Source organism: Cervus canadensis, chromosome 9, assembly GCF_019320065.1.
Source record: "Cervus canadensis isolate Bull #8, Minnesota chromosome 9, ASM1932006v1, whole genome shotgun sequence".
In the NCBI taxonomy this organism is placed as follows: Eukaryota; Metazoa; Chordata; class Mammalia; order Artiodactyla; family Cervidae; genus Cervus; species Cervus canadensis.
This window is the reverse complement of record NC_057394.1, coordinates 67,481,906-67,508,885: the sequence shown is the minus strand read 5'-3', so window position 1 is coordinate 67,508,885 and position 26,980 is coordinate 67,481,906. Positions and strand designations below refer to the sequence as shown.

The window sequence follows — 26,980 nt, the reverse complement described above, 5'->3', positions numbered from 1 at the left end:
CAAGAATATCCCCTAGAGAAGGAAATGGCAACCCACTCCAGTATTCTTGCCTGGGAAATCCCAAGGACAGAGGAGCCTGGTGGGCCACAGTCCATGGTTTTACAAGAGTCAGACACGATTTAGCCAGTAAACCACCACTAAAAAATATTTATTCATTGGTTTGACTGCACCAACTCTTTGTTGCAGTGCCCAGAATCTTTTACTTGTGGCATTCAAACTATTTGAGCAGCGTGTGGGATCTAGTTCCCTCACCAGGGATCGAACCTGGGCCCCTTGCAAGGAGAGTGCGGAATCATAGCCCCTGGATCACCAGCGAAGTCCCTGATATTTTATGTCTCTGGAATTAGGTTGTATCTTATAGTTGATAATGAAATGTGATAAATAAAAGCATGCTCATTAATATTGTCTGGTTAAGTTGACTGTTTACACACAATGCTTCAACCAGTGTCTTGGTACACATATCTTAGAGACTGGTGAGAAGGGCTCTTAAGTGGTTGAGGCCTACAAGGGAAATGCATGTCTGTATTATCTTTGAGATGGTTGGGAGTTGGTTGCGAGAATACCCAGAAATCCAAATCTGGGTGTTGCTAAGATTTGAATAGAAAGACTAGAGGAGGTTTGAAGCCCCAACTCGCTTGTTCCCACTGGAACCTGAGCTGTCTCTCCTCACCCCTTTTGACTTGACTTCTCAAACTGAGGTGATGTCTGGGTCTGTTGGCCACCATCAAATGCTGAGCTCCCCTGTTGCACAGAGATTCAACCAAGCATTGCCAGAGATGGTTCAGCTCCCTGATGTCCAGTCAGACACTGGTCACCTGGGGCTGCAGCTCTGACCTTCAGTTCATCGGTTATGGCTGGGATGGAGGACTGGTTGGTTTCCTGTCTGATGGGAGCCATGGTGACATCCATGAAGAAATGAATGGTTTGGCTCACCGTTGCTCAAACGATGCTGTGGGTGTTTCTTGCCGTGGTGCTTCATGGGTTTTCCCTCATCTGTGATCTAAGTATAGCATTCTAGGCATTGCCAGGGGGCTTCCCAGGTGGCACTAATGGTAAAGAATCTCTCTGCCAATGCAGGAGACACAGACCCAGGTTCAGTCCCTGTGTCAGGAAGATCCCCTGGGATAGGAAATGGCAGCCTGCTCTAGTATTCTTTCCTGGAGAATCCCATGGACGGAGGAGCCTGGTAGGCTGCAGTCTGTGAGGTTGCAAAGAGCTGAAAACAACTGAGTGAGCATAGGCATGGCCAGAGCGTGGAGGCAGGGTGTGTATGCCTGTTTGGGAAACATACGGAAGTCCAGATTGATTAGAACAGAAGACTTACATCGGGTAAGACTCTATCAACATGTGTCCAGTGACACCTGCAGACCTGATGATTATCAAAGGCTTTGGTTTCTCCTCCTTCGTCGGTGCTATAGTCTTCTGTTGGTATCTATGGTGGATTGCTTCCGTAACGCCCCGGGATACTCAAAACCACAAATTCTCAAGTCCCTTACAGAAAGAAGGGGGACAGACTGGAAAGAGAACTTGAATTGCAGATAAGACTTAAAAGAGTTTTATTCTGTGGAAGGAAGCCATGGAAGTGTTTCAGTCAAGAAAGTAAGGGGGCCAAAGTCGATCTTGAAAAGATAATTTGTTGGTGATGTGTTAAGTCACAGTGTAAGGGGTCTGAGATTTTACCCTTCTTCAAGCGAAGTTAGCCGTGTTGATTGCCCAAGCTCCACAGGGCAAGGCAGTGAGGGCCAGATGGTACTTGCACAGGCTGGGGGAACAGCCCCCAAATTAGGTTCCCATCTTCTGTGGAGCTGCTGGTGACCTGCTCCTACTTCTCTCTGGAGAAAGACCTTATCTTTACTTAGAAATGTAAACCGATCTGAGGAAGAGGAGGTGAGGTCTTTATCTTCACTACCCTGAACCATCTCAGGAAGGAGCGGTCTCTAAGCCCTACTACTCTGGAATGTCTCTTTACACACATGTTCTTTTTTTTTTTAATAGTTTTTTTTTTTTTTTTTTTACATGTTAGCTTTTCTTTTTAAAATAATTTTATTTATTTTTGGCTGTGCTGGGTCTTTGTTGCTGTGCAGGCTTTTTCTCTAGTTGCAGGGTTAGTTGCTCAGTCATGTCCAACTCTTTGGACAGTCCGACCCCATGGACTATAGCCCACCAGGCTCCTCTGTCCATGGGATTCTCCAGGCAAGTATGCTGGAGTGGGTTGCCATTCCCTTCTCCAGGGGATCTTCCTGACCCGAGGATCTTGGTTGTGGCGCATGAACTCTAGTTGTGGCGTACGGGCACCAGAGCCCGTGGGCTTTAGTAGTTGCGTCCAGAGCCCATGGGCTTTAGTAGTAGTTTAGTGCTTAGGCTCGGAAGTTGTGGCACTGGGCTTAATTGCTCCACAGTATGTGGGATCTTAGTTCCCTGACCAGGTATCAAACTCACATCCTATGCACTGCAAGGCAGATTCTTAACCACGAGGCCACCAGAAATATTCTTAGTGTGAATGCCTGTGCTTAGACACCCCAGCCAGACATTGCAAGAATAGGAGATCTTTATGGAAAGTTGTCTCCTCACAGATGGAGGGTGGATTGGAAAGGATAGTTCAGGGGCAAGAAGATCAGCTAAAAGCGATTGCAGTATTTTAGGAATGAGAAGAAAGCTGAGCTCAGGTGGTGATGGAAGTTAAAATGAGGAGGAAAGCGAAATATAAGAGACTTTGCAGGGAAGAATTTTATGAGTCAGAGTAACCACTTATACATTGGGAGTGGAGATGATCTTGGAGTTTAGAGTTTGGCCGACTTGGATAATGTTGATACTATTAACAAGGACAAGAAAGTCTGATTTTAGAACTGTGAATCTGGGACTCCAGGGTGTAATTGAGGGGAAATGGTTGGAAGGCACTGAAAATGTAAGACCCATGGGAGAGACAGTCAGGGTGGAACAGAGAGTTGGAAGTTCCTCACTGGACTGGAGCAAACAGTAGGAAGCCCTGGGGAGAATGACTTCCGAATAAGAGAAAACAGAATGGTAACGGTGAAAATCTTGGGGGATGACAGCAGAGTCTTTTGATATTGCCATTGAACAACCAGGAAGAGGAAGATCCAGGAAGGATCTTGGGGGCAAGGCCAAGAACAGGATATAGTGCTAGGTCCTGGGAGCCAAAGAAGGGAATTTCAGGATCACTGTGAAATGTGCAGCACCATTATAAAAATAAAAAGTTCAAAAAAGGTGAAGGCCGAGCCTTTTGGGACCAGCCATCAGGAAGTGGATGTAGATGGCGTTGCTTGAATGGGGGCACCAGCAGCCAGGGGCAAGGGCTTAGCAGGTGGGACCGGGGGATGTAGACGCAGCATATGCCAGACTTGCAGGAGATTTGGTGGTGGCAGGAAGGACAGTGCAGGAAGGTGCCGACTTGAAGAAAAACGAACAGACTTACGAGCTATGAATGTAAGTTTGTTTTTTTTTTAAATTTATTTAATATATAGAGGTATTTTTTTAGCTGCACTGGGTCTTTGTTGCTGCGTGGGCTTTCTCTAGTTGCAGAGAGCGGCGGCTCCTCTCTAGTTGGCGTGCGCAGGCTTCTCACTGAGGAGGCTTCTCTTACTGGGGAGCTTGGGCTCCAGGCACGTGGGCTTAGTTGCCCCATGACACATGGTGTCTTCCCCGACCAGGGATCGAACCCATGTCCCCTGCATTGACAGATGAATTCTTAACCACAGGACCACCAGGGAAGCCTGTGAGTCTTAAGTTTTAATTCAAGGACCTTACTGAGGACTGTGAGTGGCCCAGGAGACAGCCTCTCAGGAGCTCAGAAGAAGCTGCCCCCAAAAGATAGGGGAAAAGAAAGAAGAAAGAAAGTTAGTCAGTCAATCGTGTCCGACTCTTTGTGACCCACCAGGCTCCTCTGTCCATGGAATTCTCCAGGCAAGAATACTGGAGGGGGTTTGCCATTGAAAGAGCTTATATATGGGTTTTGGCTAGGGAAGGCTTGCAGTCAAGCACACGTCCTTGATAAAAAAATCACTGCTGGTCACAAAAAACCAGATATCTCAAGGTAACAATATCAGTGGTTGTCCAACCATGCATTTGAAGATGCTTGAATCTGGGCTCATGAACATTCCTCCTGAGACGTGCACCCGACAATCTCTGGGGCCTGTTTTTCTCAACCACAGTGTGTCTCATCCTGCATTTCACCCCGAGTTCTTGCAAGAATAGGAGATCTTTATGGAAAGTTGTCTCCTCACAGATGCAGGGTGGATTGGAAAGGATAGTTCAGGGGCAAGATAGTTCTCGGGGAGCGCGGTCCGTCAGCAGCTGCAGTGGCTGTTGACTTCATCTTCATAGAGCTGGGTGCTGAGCAACACCCTTTATTCTTCCTTGTTTACAAAGAAAAGTTCAAAAGATACGGCAAGAGCAAGGGACTTGGGGTTTAAGGCTGGAAGGTCTGAGCGCATGTGTGAGCAGGAGCCTGGTCCAGGGGAGGGTGGACGGCAGAGCTGGGTGCGGGCTCACGAGTTCTCTGGTGTTGCCCGGCCACGTGAACTGGGGGGAATCGGCTGTGCCTGACTCTACCCCTGGTCCTCTGCTCAGACCCCTAGACTTGCCATTCCCACCCTCATGACTGTGGAGCACCACTCGGGCTTGTCCATCAGGACAGTTGTCACGGAACATCTGGTCTCTGTAGTCTCTCCATTCATTCTGCCTTAACGCCCAAGCGTCATCTTTCTTCAAGAAATCCTGAGGCTGCTTACCTCCCTATCAATTGGTGTATTTTGGACATTACCCTTTTCCATTTCATGTTACCATCTGTGCTTTGCCTTCACGGCAGTAACTTCAGCCTCTGATCTTGAGACTTTCTAAAATTGTCTTCCTCCCACCACTTTGTCATGAGGTCTGAAGTTGCCTTTTAATTCGCCGTCTGTTGCTGTCTCCTGTTTTCCTTTCCATTTTTGGCATCATTACCTTCATCAGTTTTGCTCTAAGATAGATATCCTCTCTGGCAAATGAATTTATAGTTCTTGTGCTGTTTGGTAAGCCTGGTGAATCACAGTTGGTTTAGCTGTACATTGAGAGTAATGGTTCATGCTGGTTAATTTTGTGCGTCACCTTGACTGGGCCATGGGGTGCCCAGATATCTTGACAAACATTATTCTGGGTGTTTCTGTGAAGGTGTTTTGGATGAAGTTAATATTTACATTGATAAAGCAGAATGCCCTCCGTGACACGAGTGGGCCTCATCCCGTCAACTGAAGGCCTGTTGTTGTTCAGTCGCTCAGTTGTGTCTGACTCTCTGCGACCCCATGGACTGCAGCACGCCAGGCTTCCCTGTCCTTCACCATCTCCTGGAGTTTGCTCAACTCATGTCCACTGATTCCCTGATGCCATCCAACCATCTCATCCTCTGTTGCCCCCTTCTCCTCTTGCCCTCAATGTTTCCCAACGTCAGGGTCTTTTCCAATGAGTGGGCTCTTTGCATCAGGTGGCCCAAGTATTGGAGCTTCAGCTTCAGCATCAGTCCTTCCAGTGAATATTCAGGATTGATTTCCTTTAGGATTGACTCGTCTGATCTTCTTGCTGTCCTGACTGGAACAAAAACCCGGTCTTCCCTCAAATCAGAAAGAAAGCCTCCTACCTGATTGCCTTCATGCTGGGACATTGGCTTTTTACTGCCTTTACTGACTTGAACTGAAACAAGGACTTTTCCTGATCTCGAGCCTGCTGGCCTGTGGACTAGGTCTGTGCCATTGGTTCTGTCTGTTCTCAGGCCTCTGCTTGGGTTAGAGCTCCGTTGGCTTTCCTGGGTCTCCAGCTTGCTGACTCAACCTCAGGTCGTGGAACTTGTCAGCCTTCAGAATTGCTTAAGCCAGTTCCTTATGATAAATCTAGGTAGATAGAAATATAGACATATATACACATAAATTTAGGTACAGATATAATCTCCTGGTGGTTCTGTTTATGGTGTCAAATTAAAGCCTAAAGAATAGCGCCCAGAATGAGCCACTATCCGTTATTTAGGGTGGTAGACAGTCCTCGTACTTCTACAGATCAGGATTCAGTCTGTTTTCTAACATGAAGAAGGATGTTCCTTAGCGATTGGGATGGCTGTCCATGTAGCCACATCTCAGAATGACATATTGTTCCTCCTTTCCATAAAATTTGAGTGCCTAGTGGGGTACCTGTGTCTAGACACAGATAGAATAGATGACCCTTGTCCTCTCAAAGTTTATGGATTAGCAGATTTTTTCTTATTATTTCCTGTGGAAAATAATATTAATATAAGTATTAATAATATTTATTAATGTCATGCAGTATGAGAAATTTCTCATATGAGAAATTTCCTTTGCAGATAAGGGCTAGGAGAAGCTTAGTTTCTTTTTTAAAAATTGGTCTATTTCTTTCTGACGGCATGAACAAAATAAATGTTTCTTCTTTTCACTTTGGCTCCTTGGGTGCTCAGAACCATAGTTAAGGTCTATAATAACAACAAAAGACAGTCTACATATAGTTGTTTTTATTGTCCCTGATCCAAAATCTTATGTATATTTTACCATTTAGTGGGATGTTTTTGTTGTAATTAACCTAAAATCTTTTGTAAAAGGAGAAAGCCTGTAAATACTTCAAAAAATTTTAATGCAACTAAACTTATTTCCTTTGAAATAAAAATATTCCAGGGAAATATCTTTTTTCTTTTATAACACTAAATACAATGTGTAACTGTTTTGTCTTCCTCCATCTCCAGAACCTGGCCTGGTGCCTGGTGTGTAGGAGCTGTTCTGGGGTATTTGTTAATACTGAATGAATGGAAGAGTGATTCTATTCATTTAATTTTTAGCGGCATCTACCATTTACATTTTAAGCCTCTGATTGCTCAGATATCTAAAATGTCAGTTCTTGGACTTCCTTCGTGGTCCAGTGGTTAAGACTGTGCATTCCCAGTGCAGGGGTCATGGGTTCGATCCCTGGTCAGGGAAGGAAGATCCCATATGCCACTCGGCAAAAAAAAAAAAAAGTGGTTAAAATGTCTCTTATTTTTCTATGTCAGACAGTCTTTTGAAACAAAATTTGTTTAAATTTTTTATTTCCACAATAATTGTAAAAAAAATAACATATATCTAAAAAGAAGAAAAGTTAAAATTACCTAGAGATAATTGTTAGTATTCTTAAAAATAGTCTTCCAGAATTTCTATGAATATATATATCCATATAAATATTTTTCAGGATCCTTTTTACAAAAGTGGGATCATATTATTCATTCTTTGTTGCTTTTTTCATTTAGCTGAGTTCAGTGACCATCTGTATGAGTCTCTTGAACTATTAATACCTCACAAATTTAAATAACTGCTTAGGATTCCATTATACTTCATGTATAATCTTTTTCACCAGTCCTAGATTGTTGGGCTTACAGGCTTTTCCCAGTTGCTGGCAATTATATAGAATGTTCTCTATATATACTTATGCACTTGTCTTAAGTGTTTACCTAGGATGGATCCCGAAAAGTATAGCTGCTTGCTCTAAGGGAAGCTAAGAGCTTCCCTGGTGGCTTAGTTGGTAAAGAATCTGCCTGCAATGCAGGAGACCTGAGTTTGGTCCCTGGGTCGGGAAGATCCCCTGGAGAAGGAAATGGCAAGCCACTCCAGTATTCTTGCCTGAGAAACACCATGGACAGAGGAGCCTGCTACAGTCCATGGCATCACAAGAGTCGGACACGACTTTGCGACTAAACCAAGGGAAGCCAGTGTTTGAACATCCCAGAAACGTGATCCCCATTTGTAGTCCCATCAGCTACTTTCTCCCAGTCATCCAGTAGGAGATAGCAAGATTGTATCAGGTACCTCTCAGATCTTCTTGGCTTCATCTGACCCTTGACAGTTGGCTCTGCTTCTGCCACCATGACTGCGACCAACTCCAGCTTCACTGGGTCCCATCCAGGCAGCTTCTGCTCCCAGCCCCTGCCCCAGGCCCCTCACATGCCACTCAGGTGTGAAGTCCTGGGGTCCCACTCGGCTCCCACGGGATGAACCTTTGACAATGGTTTTTGGGAACCACAGGATAAATTCTTCCCTCCTCACCCAAGAGGAACTCCCCAAAGAAGCAGTAGTTCGTACAGTCTCTGGACAAGTGTAAGATTGAGCCATCAGTTAGTTTGTTACTAAGCAGCTTTACTGAGTTGCTAAACGCAGTAGTGTAGCTTCCTACCTGATTCATGCCTCTCCTTGGTCCCATTTCCCATTTCTCCTCCTCTGCCTTCTTGGGACAGCGATCCCCGTAAAAGTAGTAGAACACAGTATAATACTTCCTCACTTAAAGTGAGGTCGTGAGCACGGACCCTAACCCAGTAACGACTGGTTCCTTATAAAGGAGGGAATTTGGACACAGGGAGAGAACGCCACGTGAACCTGAAGGCATCGATCAGAGTGAGGCTGCTTCAAGCCAAGGAGCACCAGTGAGTACCATCAAACCCCAGGAAGGTGTAGGGGAGAGGGGATGAGACAGGGCCCCCTGCAGCCCTGGGAAGAAACCAGCCCTGCCGACAGTCGGCTCTGCACACACCCAGCCTCCAGAACTGTGACACAGTTCAGTGTTGGCGGTTTTAAGCCACCTGATCTGTGGGACTTTTCTGTGGCAGCCCAATCCAACGAATACACCGTGCTTCCTGGTAACTTGACTTTCTTCAGAGTGTCGATTTGTTCTGGGCCTCTCCTGACCTCTCCTATGTGTTCATTGTCAGAATCAGATTGGATTCACGCCCTCTTTCTGAATTGGTGCTCTCGGAGAATAAGAATGTTGTCATGGGCCCAGCTCGGGTCTGTTCAGGTTGTGATGTTTTGCAAGGGTTGCTTTGTAGGCCAGCCGCCAGCCCGTGCGCTGACTGCCTCCTGTCCCTCCCGATCCTCGGATCCGAGCACCCGCAGCCGGGGGAGCGGCTGGTACAGCGTAGACCCTGGCCCAGTCCGCGGAGGGCACAGCGCGTGTCGTGCCCCACACATCCGGAGAATGCCCAGTACTGCGTGTGGAAAGTGAGAACACTGCCATAGTCTAGGAGGGGCGTTTAGGAGCCAGGTAGCCCAGTCTCCCCCTTGAAATAGGACTTTTCTCACAGTCCAGACAGACGTCCTCGGGTCAGCCACCTGTGCTGGAAAACGTTCAGTGGGCACCATCTTTCCAAAATGGAATAGCTCTAGTTACAAGAAAGTGTTGCCTCATGCTGAGCCGAGACGAGCCCCCTTGTGACCTCTTTGGGTCCTACTGTGCCGCCTTCTGTAGCCCAGAGGGAGGCTGAGTCCTGTGTCCGCCCCTCAGCTCCGCCGTTTCTTACGGCGTGGTTTCCTGGCTCTTCTCCGCCCTGTCCCTCACCCTCACCCTCACCCTCACCCACACCACAGGCTGCCTTTCAGTGCGGGTTACTCAGCGCTGTTCCGGAGGAGCTCTGACCGTTCCTCAGGAAGCCTGGGGCGGGGTGGGAAGGCGGGGGGAGCATGGGCTTTGGGGTCCAACAGGTGTGCTGGTGCGGCCGGCCCTGTCTTTTCCCACCTGTGAAATCCTTTCCTCCCTGGAAATCCTTTCTGTGACACAGAGAAGAAGGAAGAAATATATGTGCATTATGAAATATCGTGGTGGTTTAGTGACTCAGTCGTGTCCGACCCTCTGCAACTCCATGGACTGGAGCCTCCCAGGCTCCTCTGTCCATGGAATTTTCCAGGCAAGGATATTGGAGCAGGTTGCCATTCCCTTTTCCAGGGGATCTTCCCAACCCAGGGAACAAACCCAGGTCTCCTGCATTGCAGGCGGATTCTTTACTGACTGAACCACCAGGGTATGTGCATTAAATATGTGTGAGCAATACAGGCTGAGGAGGCTTTGCAGAGCATATACAGAAAAAACACAATTCTCACTTCAGTGATTTCCCCCTTTACTGCTGCTGCTAAGTCACTTCAGTTGTGTCCGACTCTCTGCGATTCCGTGGACTGTAGCCTGCCGGGCTCCTCTGTCCATGGGGTTTCCCAGCCAAGAATACTAGGGTGGGTTGTCATGCCCTCCTCCAGGGGGTCTTGCCAACCCAGGGATCGAACCTGAGTCTCCTGCATGAAAGGCAGATTCTTTACTGCTGAGCACCAGGGTAAATATTTATTCCATTGTTTACTCATACTTGTATTTTGCATTAAATTCTTTTGGCAGTGAAGAGAAATAAAAAGCAAAATTATATATATATATATATATATATATATATATTTTTTTTTTTTTAAGGGAGGGAGAAAGGAAACTTTCTTTCTGGGTTTCCTGATTGTGTTGGTCTCTTTAGGCTGCTGTAACAAAATGCCACACACTGGTGGCTTATAAACAACCGAAATTTCTTTCTCACAGTTTTGGAGCCTGAAAGTCTGAGATCAGGACCCAAATTTGAGATGTCTACCCCAAATTTATAGACATAAAGTATGGAACTAATATCTTCTTCAAATGGTTGTTGAAAGGATTAAATAGACTTTGTAATTTAGGGCAGGTCTTCTCACACTTGACTGTGCCCGGGAATCTCCATAAGTCTGGGCGAGGGTCTGACAGTCTACACAAACTCCCAGCTGGTGCCCGAGATGTGGTGCATGGACCATATATGAAAAGCAAGGATGTAGGGCATTGGGCACAGTGCCCAGAGCTTAGCAGAGTTCAGTAAATGTTCATTCTTCTTCTGTCCCTTTTGTGACCCCTCCTCACCATCCTTCTTACTTGGATTAAGTTTTAATTTTCATCCTATCCCTAAGTAATAATGTGATAATACACATGTCCAATAAAGATGAGCCTTGGAAGGTTTCAAATCTTAGAAGTAACTGCCTCAGCCAAGAAGAATATATTCTTTAAAGGGGAGAAGTGGTTTTTAAGTCCTAAAGCAAACACTAAGCTGCCATGTTGTAGGAACAATAGAACTTGTGTGGCTGTGTGGTACCCGAACTTCTGAAAGGGCCAGCATGGTCCATTGTTAATGTCAGGCGACAGCCCGCCTGCTAGGACCAAATGGAATGGTTCCCTCGAATGGAAGTCGTCGCCTCATTAAGCGGATGACAGCTGGGCAGCATATATTTATGAAGTCAATAAAGCCTTGTCATTGAGGGGCTGTAGGAGGCTGAAGCAGCTGATCCTTCCAGAAACAATGATTTGCGCTGTTGCCATGACATGGAAAACCAAGTCCGATTAGGCTGAGGTTTTATGAGTCAGATCAGTAAATGCTAATACAGTTTGACAGGATTTATGTATTGATTCTATTCTTACTCCTCTTTATTCTCCCACTCTTAATGCATTGCAGTTTTTCTGGCTCTTCATTCAAACACATTTTTTTTTTAACCTCGCAAATATGTTTAACTATAAATTCAGCCTTTACAAATACAAACACAAATTACAAAGAAGAAAATGTATGTTCTCTTTTATTTCTGTAAAGCCTTTAAAGGCTTATAAAAATTTTTCTTTAAGGGTGCAATGAGTAAATTGAGCATTCTTTACAAATTGGTCATTGAGTTATAAATAGCAGAAACTTGCCCAGCTCAAGCATGTTTTTAAAATCTGAACTTGGACTTGTAGCTGTCTCAAAGTCTATAAAATGCATTGTTAGAACTACATGTCTGGAACACATTAAGTGAAAAATGAGATGAGACCAGCCTTTTTTTTTCCCCCCACTTCAAGGCATGTGAGATCTTAGTTCCTTGACCAGGAATTGAACATTGGAAATACAAAGTATTAACACTGAATTGCTAAGGAAGTCTTGCCTTTGTTTCTTAATTTATTTGCCATTATTCATTTTAGCTTTTAAGTTGATTTTGTTAGCAGCTCAATTAGACGGTATAGTCCAGTCACATTTTAGAGCATTTAATATGAATTAAATGGTTTTTAAACCAAAATTCCTGATACATTGAACTTAAAATTTTTTAAGTCAGTAAACATTGTGGAATTGTCCTCACCACCCTCTAGGTTGGCAGTAAAAACTAACAGCAGGGAGAAAGTATTTTAAATATTTATAGCTGTATAATAACATATACATGAAAAATATCCTGAAGGCTACTTTGGAACTCAAGCAATGATATCTCTGGGGGATGAGATTGGGGATCAGGACAGAAAGAGACTTTTACCTTTCACCTTATAGCTTTTTGTAAATTTTTTTAAACCTACAGCATGTAATAATTTTCAATAATTTTTAATAGTTAAAATGGTAAAGGTACACCACCAGAAAGGATGTCGGAAGAGTAAAGAAAAGTGTGATGGAAAGTCAGCATGCCGTGGGGGTTGGGAGCATGGATGTGGGGCAAGGACAGGTGAGTTGTAACAGGAAAAGAGCCCTTATCAGGGTGAGCCCTAGTGGTGAAGACCCAGGCTGCCAATACAGGAGGTGCAAGATCCCAGGGTTTGATCCCAGGGTCGGGACGATCCCCTGGAGGAAGGCATGGCAGTCCTCTGCAGTATTCTTGCCTGGGCAATCCCACGGACAGAGAAGTCTGGTGGGCTATGGTCCATGCAGTCACAAAGAGTCGGATGCGACTGAAGCGACTTAGCATGCACACACAGGGTGAGTGGAAGCCCACCCGGTGCAGCTTCTCTGCAGACTTAACAGGGCAACACGGAGAATTCACTCAGCGTGTCACCCGGAGCTGGGAGGACACGGCTAGCATGTAGATGGCTGTTCATTCACCAGAAGGGCACAGGTAATTTGAAAAGGGAGTGCAAACACCGAGAGTGTTTTCCCTTTCTTTTTGCGTTCATGGCCATTGGCTCTCCTTGCTTTTTATCCTTGGTGTGTGTGTGTGTGTCGGTGTGTGTGTGTGTGTCGGTGTATGTGTGTGTGTCGGTGTGTGTCGGTGTGTAGGACACGCTGGGGCTGGCAGAAGGTGAGCATGTTTGGTGTGTGTGTGTGTGTGTCGGTGTGTCGGTGTGTAGGACACGTTGGGGCTGGCAGAAGGTGAGCATGTTTGCCCATGGTTTTTTGAGGCTCCGGTAACTGGAGACTCATGACCCTGACAGTGGAAACAGCAGTTTGTCTGATATTAAAGGGTGTCTGAAGGGGAAAAGGACAGCGACCAGCTCACTGTGGCGTGCGTGCTGGGCCTGCACGCGGTGAGCCTCGACCCTCGTTGGTTCCCCTCCGCTGTGCGAGCCGAGGCTGATCCAGACCCGACCACAAGCTGCCTGGGGTTCAGAGGGGAGCCTGGCAGAGCCAAGCCCCCAGCGGGAGCCCCAGATGCTCCCGGTTGGTCCCGGGCCAGGGGGGCCCTGCGTGTGTGTGAGAAGTGTGAAGGCAGAGGACAGCTGGGACCACGGGGTCCTGAGACGGGAATTCAGAAACGCAAGGGACAGCAGTTCACTTTTGACAAAGTGCTGTGTGTTGTTCAGTCAGTTGTGTCCAACTCTTTGCAGCCCCGTGGACTGCAGCGCGCCAGGCTTCCCTGTCCTTCACCATCTCCGGGAGTTTGCTCAAATTCATGTCCAATGAGTCAGTGATGCTATCTAACCATGAGCAGTATGAAAAGGTGCTATATATATATATATATATTTTTTTTTTTTAAGTATTTATTTATTTTATGTATTTGGCCATACCTCGTCTTAGTTGTGGCACATGAGATCTAGTTCCCTGACCAGGGATCAAATCTGGGCTCCCTGAGTTGGAAGCATACAGAGTCCTATCCCCTGGGGCTAGCGGGGAAGTCCCATATATCTTTTTTTAAATTAAGCTTTACTGTGAAAATTTTCAAACATGCACAGATGTAGAGAGACTAGTGTAATGAGCAGGTTCGGTGTTTTCAAATTTTGCTGCACTTGCTTCATTTGTCACTTTTTTCTTTGTCTCCCTCCCTCTCTTTTTTCCCCCCTTCCTTTTTCTTTCATTATTGCTGAAGTATTTTCAAGGGAACCCAGACCTCCTGTCAGGTTGCCCCTACATCCTGAGTGAGTTTCTCTGTAAAAATCCAGGTTATGCTTCTTAGGGGGCAGGTGTCTGCCTCTCAGACAGTGGTAGGAATAATTGCACTCGCTCCGAAATTCTTGACGACAGGCTCAAGCCCAGCCAGTCAGTCAGCGAGTCTGCCCTGGTGGCTGCCGTGAGCTTGGCCTTCCCATGACTGATGACTTGTGGCGGGTGTGGGACGCACAGCCCCCTCCTACTTGAAAGGCTGGGGCTTAAAAGGCGCTGACCCCACAACCCTCCAGGGGCCCCCTTCCTCCACGCCTGACCCTCACTGACAGGCACTCCGCCCGGGCCACTGCTCATGGACCTCACCAGTGAGGTCAGTGGACCAAGGGCTCCCAGTCAGTAAGAGACTCTGCGAAAAGGTGAAGATCTAGCCTAACTCTGCTCATTGCTCTCATTCATTCAGTTCTTCATTCATCAAACATCTGTTGAGAGCTTTACTCTGTTGCTTTATATTGATGAGGGAGTTGAAACTCAGAGAGGTCAAGGTAGCAGGGAATATAAGAAATAAAATCTGCTGTATTTTTTTTTTTTTTGCTCAAGCTCACCCAGATCTCCAGCCTGCAGTGCAGGGCGCTTACCCCTCCACCTGTTCAGGCCCTCCTTCGCAGTTAAGCAACACCCTACTGATGGCCTTTGCTGCTTACCAAGCACCTTTCATCTGGTCCTTAAAATCTCCAGGTAGTTGTTGAGCTCAAACATGAATTTTAGTTCTGGCTGACTAGTTCTTCACCATATATTATGATTAAAGACTTTCGGAGCTGATAACCTTCCAAGTTTATTTTGCAAGTTAGTATAAATTTCGTCTTCCAGAGCCTGGAAATAATTTTAACAGTGAAGAAAAAGCACTTTATGGTTCATTTGATATAAAATATGAATTCATGGGAGGAAGTAAGTCTGTTTCCGTTCTCTAAAATTCTACAGGTAATTTTGGCTCTTGGCATATAGTAACTAATGTTTCCAGTGACTTTGATCTTGATCTTAGATCCAGGTCCCCATCCTGCGTTTACCCACAGAATTGCTCCTGAGGAAAGAGCCAGACAGGATGTCAGGGTCCAGGTTTGCCGATGGCTCCAGCTGAAGAGGTTGCTCGTGGAAGTCATGAGATCAACAGTCTAATTTTGGGAAGTCCTTTATCTCACACATAGGTGGACTGAGCCCCACAGAGGGTCATATTCAGCTCAGCCCCATTGCCCCTGCTGGCCAGTCCAGCAGATGTATTTTGTCTAGAAAGTTCCCCGGCCATGCCAGGGAGGTGATGTGGACTTCCTATGGCTCTGCTAAAAATAATTTTTAAAAATCAGCTGGTGAGAATAAGGAGCTATAAAGTAGACAGGGAGTACTTCTTGTTTAAAAACACTGTTTATCTTATGTGTAATTTTTAAAAATCTCCTTTAAGGAATAGGATTTTCACATATGCTCTGAGATAGACCACACTTACCTATTAGGTAACTTACAGAATGTTAGGAAAAGGGAAAGTAGGGCTCAGTGGTGAAGAATCCGCCTGCCAGTGCAGGGACACCGGTTCGGTCCCTGATCCAAGAAGGTTCCACTTTGCCGTGGAACAGCTAAGCCTGTGCGCCAGAGGTGCTGAGTCCACTCGCTGCAGCTACCGAGGCCGTACGCCCCGAGCCTGTGGGCCGCCGCAAGCGAAACCTCTGCAGTGAGGAGCCCTCACGCCTCAGGAAAGAGCAGCTCCCGCTCGCTGGCGGCTGGAGAAAGCCTGAGCACAGCAGCGATGACCCTGCACAGCCATAAACAGACACATAAATAAATCTTTAAAAAAAAAGAAAAGAGAAACCAGCTTCAAGCCTCTGTTCAGCGAAGATTGGAATGTATAAGAAGCTATAAAATTATGTTAATGAGATGGGGAGAAAGTCGGGTTTCTTCTCTCAATTAGAGAAAAAGAAAGGCAATTACAAACTGTGGCATAAACAAAAATATCTCATAAGAAAGTCCTGGCCCAAAGTCAAAGGAAGCTAAAATGTAGCATGATTTTGCGAAATGTATGAGTGTAAGAAAGAATATTCCATATGCCACATTCTTCTTAAGTGACAGAAATACTGATTTGTAGAGTAAGAAGTTGTGGCCTGTTGCAGTGAACACTTTATATAATTGCCATATTGTCAATAGAGCATTAATTGACTTTTCAGCTTTGAGAATCTACTTACAGATGAAATGGGGAAGATAAACACATTTACAGAGCAAGAATGGAAATGCAATCAGTCTCAGCAATGTACAAGCAAAGTGGACAGAGGCTGAGAGAAGTGGGGAGGAGGGGGCGAGAGCTTGTTGGGGGTTCTCATTAAGCGCTTGATATCACAGAAGTCCATATACTGCACAGCACTGATGAAGGGGTCAGGTGAGGTTTGAAGCTTATTCTTGAAGTTACAAATTCGGGATAACTAGCAGAAGAATTAAAGAGAATCCATGTAGCTGTTAAAGGAGTTCAGGACACACCACTCCAAACTATGCCACTTTGGCACGTTGATGATTTTGAACAGAAGGCACCTGAGGAACAGTAGATGCGGGAAGAGCACTCTGATCTTCCCTGTTTCTAGCTCAGATCAGGTCTTTGAATTTCCCTTGAGAAAGGTGCCCTCCCTTTATCGGGAGGAAAAGAACGTTCATTTCACCGAGGACTGGGAGTCGGTGCTGAAATGGTCCTGTGCAAATAGCCCGACTCAAATAATCCTTGTCTTCCATTAGTTTATCCCCGTGTATTTCCTGGTCACTTTCCCACAATTTACTGTCCTCAGCCCAAGACCCTTGTTATCTTCACATCCCTGCAGTTACTGGTCTTTGGGTAAAAAGGCGTATGAGTTTTGGGGCCTGACGGCTTATTCAGGTCATTTTCCTTTTGAAGATTCCCATGTACGTGTCAACATAGTAAATCAAATGTGTATGCTTTTGAAGTTTTTCCTCCCCTACTCTATCAAAAATTGGATGGAGGGAAGGGGAAAAGAAGAGCATAATATATAGAGGAATTTTTCATGATGGGCAGTTAATAGTGGGCCTTCCCCAGTAGCTCAGCTAGTAAAGAATCCACCTGCAATGCAGGAGACCCCGGTTAAATTCCTGGGTTGGGAAGATCCCCTGGAGAAGGGGTAGGCTACCTGCTCCCATATTCTTGGGCTTCCCTGGTGGCTGAGACAGTAAAGAATCCCCCTGCAGTGTGGGAGACTGAGTTCGATCCCTGGGTTGGGAAGATCCCCTGGAGGAGGGCATGGCAACCCACTCCAGTATTCTTGCCTGAAGAATCCCTATGGACAGAGGAGCATGGGGTCACAATGAGTCGGACATGACTGATTCACTAAGCCTAAAGAAGTAGTAATAGAAGTAGTAATATAAGTATAAAGATAGTTGCCAGAACTACAGTTAGAAGTGGTTAAAACTGGTGGCCTCTGGGAGGTTGTACTAGAAGTGAGCTTAGGGTTTAGGCAGAGACACTGTTCTCATGTCATATAAGTGATTGTTTTGGTAAAAAGAAACAAACAAACAAAAGTTGTATTGACCAGCAACAAAATTTGTTCAAAGGAGCAACATCATCAGGTATATTAGGGAATCCTAGTTAATCCAGTTTTTGAAATTTTAGGCAAAGAAACATGTCACTGATGAGGAAATGCTAAATATAATTGCAGAGATTTCCTTACTCAAAATGTTAAATGTAGCCTGTAAGCATTTTTAATTTTCCTAAGTTTGCCCTTATGCAGGAAGAAAACTAGTTCCTGCTCTGATAGTGATACTTAAATGCCACTTTTGTTAAGAGAGATATTAGGTTTTTTTTTTTGAGGTGAGATGCAATGAAGTACTTTGAAGTACTTCTGGATTAATCCAGAATTTAGCTTATTTACTATAACATTTGGACTCTTGGACAAAATTTTCAGCTTATTTTTTTCCCCCCATCAGAACACAGCTCTGATTTTAGAATGCCAGTCACTGAAAACTAGCAGTTACTATATAAACATTCACTCTGGATGTATCCATTTCCAAGGTCAGGGAGCGGGCTCCAGGACCTCCCTCCACCCGCCCGTAAGCACTGGGATTGTGCGGTGCGGGGCTGAGGGTGCCCGCCGGGACGTGGGCTCCTGAAGGCTGGACAAGGGTGCTGCCCACACGGGGGGTGTCTGCGGTGCTGTCCTGTGGGTCTGATGCTGAGTTAGAGCATGTTTTCTTTTTCTCTCTAGGAAGGCCCTTACGTCTACTTGTCTATGGTGGGAAGCATCACAGACTCAGATGCCTTGATCGCTTCATTGTGTGAGTAAATGAGGGGTTAATTCCAAGTACGGCTGTCCATTAAATGAGTACCTGTGCCCCACGTTGTATGATTCTGTTTGCATGAAATGTCCAGAAGAGACAGATCTATGGAGACAGATGACAGATTAGTGGGTGCCTGGGGGTGCAGGAAGGGAGTGGAATATAGGCCAGAAATGGGGAGTGACTGACAGTGGGTACAGATTGCTTTTGGGAAGTAGAAACTAATGTAAAGTGAGATTGTGGTAATTCAAGTCTGGGAATGTATTAAAACTTGTTGAATTATTCACTTTAAACAGATTTAAGAAAAAACAGACCTGGCACATGAATTATATCTCAATAAAGCTATGTTTTAAACTGTTTGCAATGAGTGCAGATTGAGGGGTGTGCAGTATTTAAACTGGGTATTTTCCATACTTTTAACATTTATTTGTGTATATATATGTGTGTATATATTGAACGGGCTTCCCAGGTGGCTCAGATGGTAAAGAATCTGCCTGCAGTGCAGGAGACCTGGGTTCAATCCCCGGCTCAGGAAGATCCCCTGGAGGAGGGCATGACAACCCACTCCAGGATTCTTGCCTGGAGCATTCCATGGACAGAGGAGCCTGGTGGGCTACAGTTACATATATATATTCTTGTAGATAGTTTCCAGAACTCTTCCTGCTCTACAGAGATATTAACTAGTTTTCCTTAGTGATCCAGTGATCCAGTGGTCAAGAATCCACCTTCCAATGCAGGGGACACAGGTCCGATGCCTGGTTGGGGAACAAGATCCCATATGCCTCAGAGCAACTAAGCCCGTGTGCTATAACACAGACCCAGCATGGCCAAACTAAAGGACACAGATTGCTTGGGGTTCTTGTTAAAATGCAGATTCTGGTTCAGAGGATCTGGGATGAGGCCGCCTAGATATTGATCTGTGGACTGCCCTTTGATTCACCAGGATGTAGAACTTGTTAAAGATGGTAAAGAAGACTTTATTCCACAGAGACCACGCCAGTGGGAGATTGGCTCAACCCTTCATACAGGGACTAGTGTTCATGCTCAGCCACTCAATCGTGTCTGACTCTTTGCAACCCCGTGGACTGTAGCCCGCCAGGCTGCTCTGTCCCTGGGACGCTCCAGGCCAGAACACTGGCATGGGCTGCTATGCCCTCTTCCAGGGGATCTTCCCAACCCAGGGATCAAACTCTTGTGTCTTACATCTCCTGTATTGGCAGGCAGGTTCTTTCCCACCAGTTCCACCTGGGAAGCCCCAAAAGGGAATTCTTCGGGCGAGAATATTGGCGTGGGTTGCCGTTTTCTTCTCCAGCGGATCTTCCTGACCCAGGGATTGAACCTGGGTCTCCTGCATTGCAGGCAGTTTCTTTACCTTCTGAGCCCCCAGGGAAGCCCTAAATACAAGGATAGGTGGAGATTTATAGGCTAGGAACAGGGTCAGAGTCAGTGGATGGAAAATTATTAAGAAGAAACATCAAGGCTGAGGGACTCATGATTGACTCAACAGGATTTTTGCTGAAGGCAAGCCAGGGCATTGATGTAAAGGGTGGGGGGTGAGGAATTAGGTTAGATATCAAGAGTGATTGGAAATCTACACTCCGTGTTTATAGCAGCAATATCTATTATACAACAGCCAAGACATGGAAACAAACTAAGGGTCCATGGACAGATGAGTGGATAAACAACTTGCATTGTATTTATCCGATTCTTTGTGACCCCATGGACTGTAGCCCGCCAGGCTCCTCTGTCAATGGATTTCTCCAGGCAAAAATACTGGAGTGGGTTGCCATTCCCTTCTGCAGGGGATCTTCCCTTCCCATGGATCGAACCTGGGTCTCCTGCATTGCAGGTGGATTCTTTACCACTTGAGCCACCAAGGAAGCAGAATATTATTCATCCATAAAAAGAAGGAAATCCTGCTGTTTGTGATGACATAGATGGACTTTGAAGAACATTGTGCCAAATGATAGAAGCCAGACAGAAAAAAATGAAAACTATAATATCTCATTTATATGTGGAATTTGAAAAACCAAAACTCATTTTAGAGAAGGATCAGATTTGTGGTTGCCAGATGCAGGGGCTGGGGAGTAGAGGAATTAGATGAAGATGTTCAAAAGGTACAGACCTCTAATTATATAATAAATTCTTACTAGGGATGTAATGTATGACAGTCAATACAATTAACACTGCCATATGGTATTTTTAAAGCTGTTGAGAGAATAAATCACTCAAGTTACTCAGCAGGATTCTTGGGCCAAGCCCAGAACCCAAGGTGCTGGGGCCTTTTGGAGAAAGGGTTTCGGAGGAGGCTGACCTGAGTTTGGTTAAGAAAAAGAATTGCCACCCCTCGCGTCCTCATCTCTGCTCTGTGGCGAAGGCCACGGCCGTGGCTCAGCTCCTGGTTGCCGCCTCCAGCTCTTCCTGTGCCTCTTTCTCTAAACCTCTGCCCGAGCCTGGTGGTCAGTCACAGGATAAAGGACGAGGATCACATGAGGTTTATCAATGCTCTGCTTGTCCTTTCCCTCCCTTTATAGGCGTTTAACCTGCAAACAGATGGTCAAAGTTAAGCGGTAGATGAGATGCCAGAGGTCTGATACACTGGGGCGGGCAGATAGCAGGGCCTGCTCCCCCTTCCCGCCCCGCCTTCCTCTCCAGCATTGATGCTGCCCCCGCCGCTCCCCCAGCCCCCACTTTCACAAACACACGCTGTCACACACACACAGACACGCTGCCTCCTTCAACTTTGCTGAATTGCCTGTAGTTTCAGACACACCAAGCGCTCTCACCCCTAGGCTTTTGCTCAAACTTTTCCCCTGAAGCACCTCCCCTCCCCTAGTTCAGGGCTCGCCTCCTGTGATTTAAGACCTGAGCTTTCTTTTGTTTCCCCACGAAATGCACTTTATTTCTGTAATTCAGATTATTTCTTAGCACAAGTTCCAGGAGAGGCCATCTGATTTAGGGAGTGAGAGCTGTGTCAGTTCATACACCCTTCCCCACGGAGGGGGCAGCGGACACACCACACGAGGGTCTGTGTGGGGCTCGTGTTAAGTGACCCCCTCCTCTAACTGGCCCTTGAGACTGGACCGGGTACCTTTTGGGACAGAAGTGAATGGTGGGCTGGCCACTGATCTTGTGGTGCTTATCCTCACTTCATCGCTGTGATTGCTGGCGGTCGGACAGCATCTCCGACTCGGTGGACACGAGTGTGAGCAAACTCCGGGAGATGGTGAAGGGACAGGGAAGCCTGGTGTGCTGCAGCCCGGAGGGTCGCAAAGAGTCAAACACAACTGAGCGACTGAACACCAACAATGGAAGGTCTGGGAGTAAGAGAAGAGCCTGAGATTCAGATCCAGGATTGCGTGTGCCTTGACTCCTGGTAGAATCCAGAGGTCCTCCAACGCCCTAAGTGCCCAGCCCCTCCCCACCCTGCTTGCCTGTATGAAGTCTAGACAAGCGGCCCACCCGCACGCCCTCCGGCCTCGCGGACCAGCAGGGTGCCTGTGTATCCCTAAGGAGCCGCTTCAGTGCCCTGCCAGCCCTCAGAATCACTCCAGCAGGCCGGCCACATCGCCCGTGGGAACGGGTCACCCACCCTGGTGTTACTGCAGAGCCCGCCTCCCGCAGCCCCTGCGTGTTCACTCCGAGTCCTGGTGCGGCCCCTGTGGCCCCCCGTGGCGCAGTGTCCTCCTCTCCGAGCCTGCGAGTGTCACATCACCAAGGAGCGGCCATCAACCGCATCCGTCCAGTGTCGCCTGCCTGTGGGTGCTGAGCCGCCCCAGAGCCCGGGGTGGCCTCCCTCCCTCCCCTGCAGGGTGAAGAGGAGGTGATCAGAACCCCTCATCTGCTGGTCTGTGCACTGCCTTCCCTCCCTGGCCCCATTCTCTGTCCCCGTCACTTACTGCGTGGTTTGACCTCGCTATAGCATGAGCCACCAGCAGGCAGACTTTGTGTTCTGTGCTAGGCATTCTTGAGGTCTAGCACAGAGGCATCTATATGCTACAAAAAAATTGTTGAATTAAAAAATGAAATGGGGGACTTCCCTGGTGGTCCAGTGGCTAAGACGCCCCGCTCCTGATGCCCCGGGTTCAATCCCTGGTCAGGGAACTAGATCCCACATGCCGCAATTAAGAGTTCTCATGCTGCTCCTAAAGATCCCGCATGCTGCAACAAAGGCTGAAGATCCCTTGTGCCACAGCTAAGACCCAGCACAGCCAAATAAATAAATATATTTTTTTAAATGAATGAATAGGGTTATTTTTGTGAATGTCTGAATACCCACTAATCTCTCTGCTCCCGAAGCACTGACCTTTCACTTGTGATATTTTCTTAGATTTCTGGGTACACTAGATGCTGTATTCCACCTATTGTGTGTGTTTAAATTTAGAGGGAAAACTTTTACTTTCACTGTTAGTTGTTTTCCAGTGAGGTCACGGCTGGCAGTCAGCTAAGGACAGGCTGGACGACTCTGCCAGTTGTGTCTGGCCTCTCACAGTCTCTGCTCACATGTGTCCCTGTGTTATCTCATTTAACAGCTCACTCTGTTTACTGGCCTGTCCTTTCCCTGAGGACAGCCTTTCATCAGAAACCTCTGTCCCCAGCCCCGGAGGGACCCTAACTCTAACCATTAAGAGACTGTTGTTTTGTGCTGTTCAGACCAATCAATCAGATCTTGTAGCTAATTTTGGACCATTCATAGCTTTCGTAAGTTATATGAGAACCGTAGTTAAAGGAAGCAAAGAAGCGGGGGCTTTGGGTCCCTCCCCCCCACACACTGGTTATTTGAGATCTTAGGACCAGCAGGTATTACTTTGGTAAACAGAAAACGAAAGAGATAAAGACAGAGAGAGAGGAGGCAGAGAAGGAGGAAGGAAGGAAAGAAGAGAGAAGGAGGGAAGGAAATATGACTTCATGCAAGGCCCTCGGTCCAGCACTAAAAAGTCTTGTCTGACCTCATGGTGCTTTCTGGAAGAAACCATCCCGATAATGGGGTCTGAAAAGATTTCTTAGTGCACACCTACTCCCGGGTCAACACAGCTGAGGCTTTTGTGGTGGCTGCTGTTAGTGAATACCGTGTCTGGGGCAGACTGAAATGCCTGCTTTGTCCATTTCAGATTCATTCTGTAGTCCAGGCTGTGTGGCTCCCCTCCCCTCCTTGCTGGCCCCTCAACACTCAATTCCTCTTCAGTTATTAATAAACGTGTTTTTATAAACATTTCCTGAACAGTAATTTTCCCACATCTGACTCATACAGACTTTATATTGAAATTATGAAGTTAGGAATGATAATGCATCTACCAAGATAATTATGAAAGATTATCTTTGCAAAGTCTGACTGTGTCAAATTAATTTAGAATTCTGCTGCTTATGATGAAAAAGGAGGAGGTGAAGAAGCCACACCTGTGAAAGCACTTTGGAAAATGCAAATCATTTTACAAATACAACGTGATGTTGTTATCATTACTTGTGTCCAGTGGCAATGTGTTTTTGTCTCAAGACCCCTCTTTCCTTCCACTAAGGCACCATGAAGACTGTAGAGAGAATTGCAGTTCAGTTATTCTTTTTATCTCCTCCAAATGGGGTGGGGGGAGGAAAAAGGTCATTTCCACCAACTGTCATAAAAATAATTGCCAGATGAGTAACAAAGTGTATTTTGTTTTTAGGGAAAGAATATGGCAAAGCTGATGCAAGATGGCTTTATTTTGATCCAACCATCGTGTCTGTGGAAATTCTGACCGTCGTCCTGGGTGGATCTCTGGCACTGGTCCTCGTTTATGCCATCGTCAAAGAGAAACATTATCGGTAAGTGCTCTCCCATCCAGCTGGAGAGAGGAGAAACACCAGCTGTCCCGATGCCAAGGGGACTTGTGGAGTGGATAACGACCACCGTTCTCTGTTAGACAAAAAGTGGAGTAGACGAAAATCATTTGATGATAGTTTAATTTCGGATCGGTCAAAATAAGAAACACTAGAAATATGATGGTAGTGACAACCTCGATACTGTATAGACAAGCACAGTGTTAGCAGCTTTGGGTGATTTGCCACCAGTATTGTGGAAAATCAGAGGGTAGTTATTTTCATCCTTTGCCCCCAAATCATTGTAGAAACTCCTCTTCCACGTGCTGCAAAGAGAAGTCTCCTATGTAATTCTGAGGTGGACATGCAAGATAAATAAGTCTTTTCAGAAGCAGCTTGTATAAGGTATGAGGAAGGCAGAAGAGTGAGGTGATGGAGGAGAAAGACGGCAGATTAACCATCCATCAGTCAGGCCCTGAAACTTTGCTCCCTCCCTCTGTTTCCTTCCTCTCCTTCTTAGGGACAGAGTGATCTGGGACGAACAGATTGCTTTCCTGGTAATGATTCCCAGGGAATGGTTTTAGACTCATGTCAGCTGGGTACAGTGGCATTCCATTTTCCACCATCTTGGATCAAAAAAGTCTGTGTAAAACTTCATCATGAAATTTCAAACTTGATAGAGACCTCAGAAGTCATTTAATCCACTTGCCCCCACCCAATTTTACATAGAGAGTTGGTAGGAAAAGTTTTCTCCTGGGTCCCTTGTTGTTCAGTTGATCGGTTGTGACCCCATGAACTGCAGCCCGCCAGGCTTCCCTGTCCTTCACCATCTCCTGGAGCTTGCTCCTGGGTGCCTTACATGTCCTTGGCTCCATGGTCGTGGCTGTGGATTTGCTACATTTACCCATGTGTTTATTATTTCAAGCATTTTCACACATATGCATTGCTGAATATGTACCAGGCACAGTGCTTTATCTACGTATCTCATTTAATCTCCACAATATTATTCGAGGTTGTTGTTGTTTAGTTGCTAAGTCATGTCCGACTCTACAGACCCCATGGACTGTAGCCCGCCAGGCCTCTTCTGTCTATGGGATTTTCCAGGCAACAATATTGGAGCGAGTTGCTACGCCCTCCTCCAGGGGATCTTCCCGACCCAGGGATCGAACCCAAGTCTCCTGCATTGTCAGGTGAATTTTTTACCACCGAGCCACCAGTGAAGCATTATTCAAGGAAAGGACTATTATTAGCCCTTTTCCAACAGGTGAGATTGGAGCTCATAGATTCACATCCCCGTCTCTCTTTTGTGACTTCACTAAACCTTCCAAGGGATAGGACTGGATACCCAAGAGACCTTCTTTAACTCTGAGCATAATTTAGAGAGGGTGCTGTTGCTTCTCCGAGGAAAGTGTCGGTTCGTTGGCTCCGACTCTTTGTGACCCCATGGACTGTAGCCTCCCAATTTCTCTGCCCGTGGGATTCTCCAGGCAAGAATACCGGAGTGGGTTGCCATTTTCTTCTCCAAAGGAAAATGAAAGCATGGGTCTTCATCAGTTATCAGCTTGCCCCATCGAGGGAGCTCTATGTGGAACCTGAGGCCCCACTTTCAGGGAGGTGTTCTGCTGCGGGAGATGATGTTGGTGCAGCTGGTAGTTTCATCCCTGTCTCTCTTTCTCTCTAACAGGCATTTCGTACAGATTACCCTGTGCGTGTGTGAATTGTATGGCGGGTGGATGACCTTCTGCCCAGACTGGCTTATGGGAAGCCCCAACCTCAACACCAACAGTTGGCTCTACTTTTGGGTCTATCTGGTATTTTTTAATGGTGTTTGGGTTCTGATCCCAGGACTGTTACTGTGGCAGTCATGGGTAGAACTCAAGAAAATGCATCACAGAGGATCTAATTCACGCAAAAAGTTTCAGTGAATTTTCAAAGTCATAAACACTGTCAGCTTGCCTTATGAGAATGAATCCTTTTTGTTGGGCCAAAATGTAATGCATTCCAGTCTGTGCTTTTCTTTTTTTATTGTCATTTTTGAACACCTAATTGATTTCAGTGGAATCAATTTCAAATGGACTATAAGGTTGACGAGTTTTTGCTGTTGTTGTTTTTTCCAATTAAATGGCAATACAGGGAACAGAATAAATTTTAAACAAAATAAAGCACATTTAATTATATCCTTTTATGGCTAACATTAACTGTTCTACATTAATAAAGCCAATTATCATGAAATACCATAGGGCATGTTATATTAACTTTTTATTTCAAAGAACTTATTGTTGCTTCAACTTCTGATCTTCCCATCAGTCTTTTGGTTACCGAAGTGAAACCAGAAATGAAATGAATGCTTCTGTTTTGCGTTTGTACTGTATCAAATTTGTGAAGCCACCAAAAAAAAAGACAGTAGAAGGAATTTGTGAGTGGGTTAACTCCTCATGGGTGAACACTGGGGTTTCACCAACAGCTGATTAATTTATATCTGTTCTCTTGCAAGGAGGAAGATTTGAAATACCTTACAAAAATACGATTAAAAAGTAAATCAGGAAATAGCAACATAGGGAAAGTAAGAGTGAGAAATAATAAGATGAAGGTAAAGTTAGTATGCAGAAAGGCATGCCATGATGTCATGTGTAATTGATATAAGTGACACATAAATTTGACATTTACCTTCATTACCAAGAGGGAAATACAGCCACACGCTGTTGCAGGAAACACTTGTTTGGGCAGATGTTGTAGCAGTTCTGTCGGAGGTGGGGAGCGGGTACTCACCTTAACTCGTTCAACACCTGCGTTTCGTATAGCCGCTCAGCTCGGGTGTGTTCTCTGCCTAGGACGGTGGCCTGGCACAGACACACACCAGGCCCTGGTTGGTCACGGTGGACGCTGTCACTCAGCTCAGCCTTCGTTCCTCTCGGTCTAGGTCTCCCCTGACCCTGCAGAGAGCTGCAGTCATAGTGCTGGGTGCCACGTTGGTTCCACCTTTCGAGGTATTTG

At 46.1% G+C, this 26,980-nt stretch overlaps 1 protein-coding gene across 2 annotated transcripts in view; it reads left to right on the top strand.

The window, feature by feature from the left end:
* The window catches only part of EBPL (EBP like), a 29,169-nt gene extending 2,951 nt beyond the window's left edge, over positions 1–26,218 (top strand). Inside the window, exons 2-5 of one of the 2 annotated variants that reach the window (XM_043478151.1) lie at positions 18,124–18,193; positions 23,854–23,992; positions 25,091–25,250; positions 25,671–26,218. In XM_043478151.1, coding sequence (XP_043334086.1) covers positions 18,124–18,193; positions 23,854–23,992; positions 25,091–25,250; positions 25,671–25,703 — 402 coding nt within the window. In that variant the 3' untranslated portion in view covers positions 25,704–26,218. The remainder of the gene's footprint in view (positions 1–18,123; positions 18,194–23,853; positions 23,993–25,090; positions 25,251–25,670) is intronic. The other variant, XM_043478150.1, reaches the window with a different exon arrangement.
* Positions 26,219–26,980: the final 762 nt, after the last annotated feature.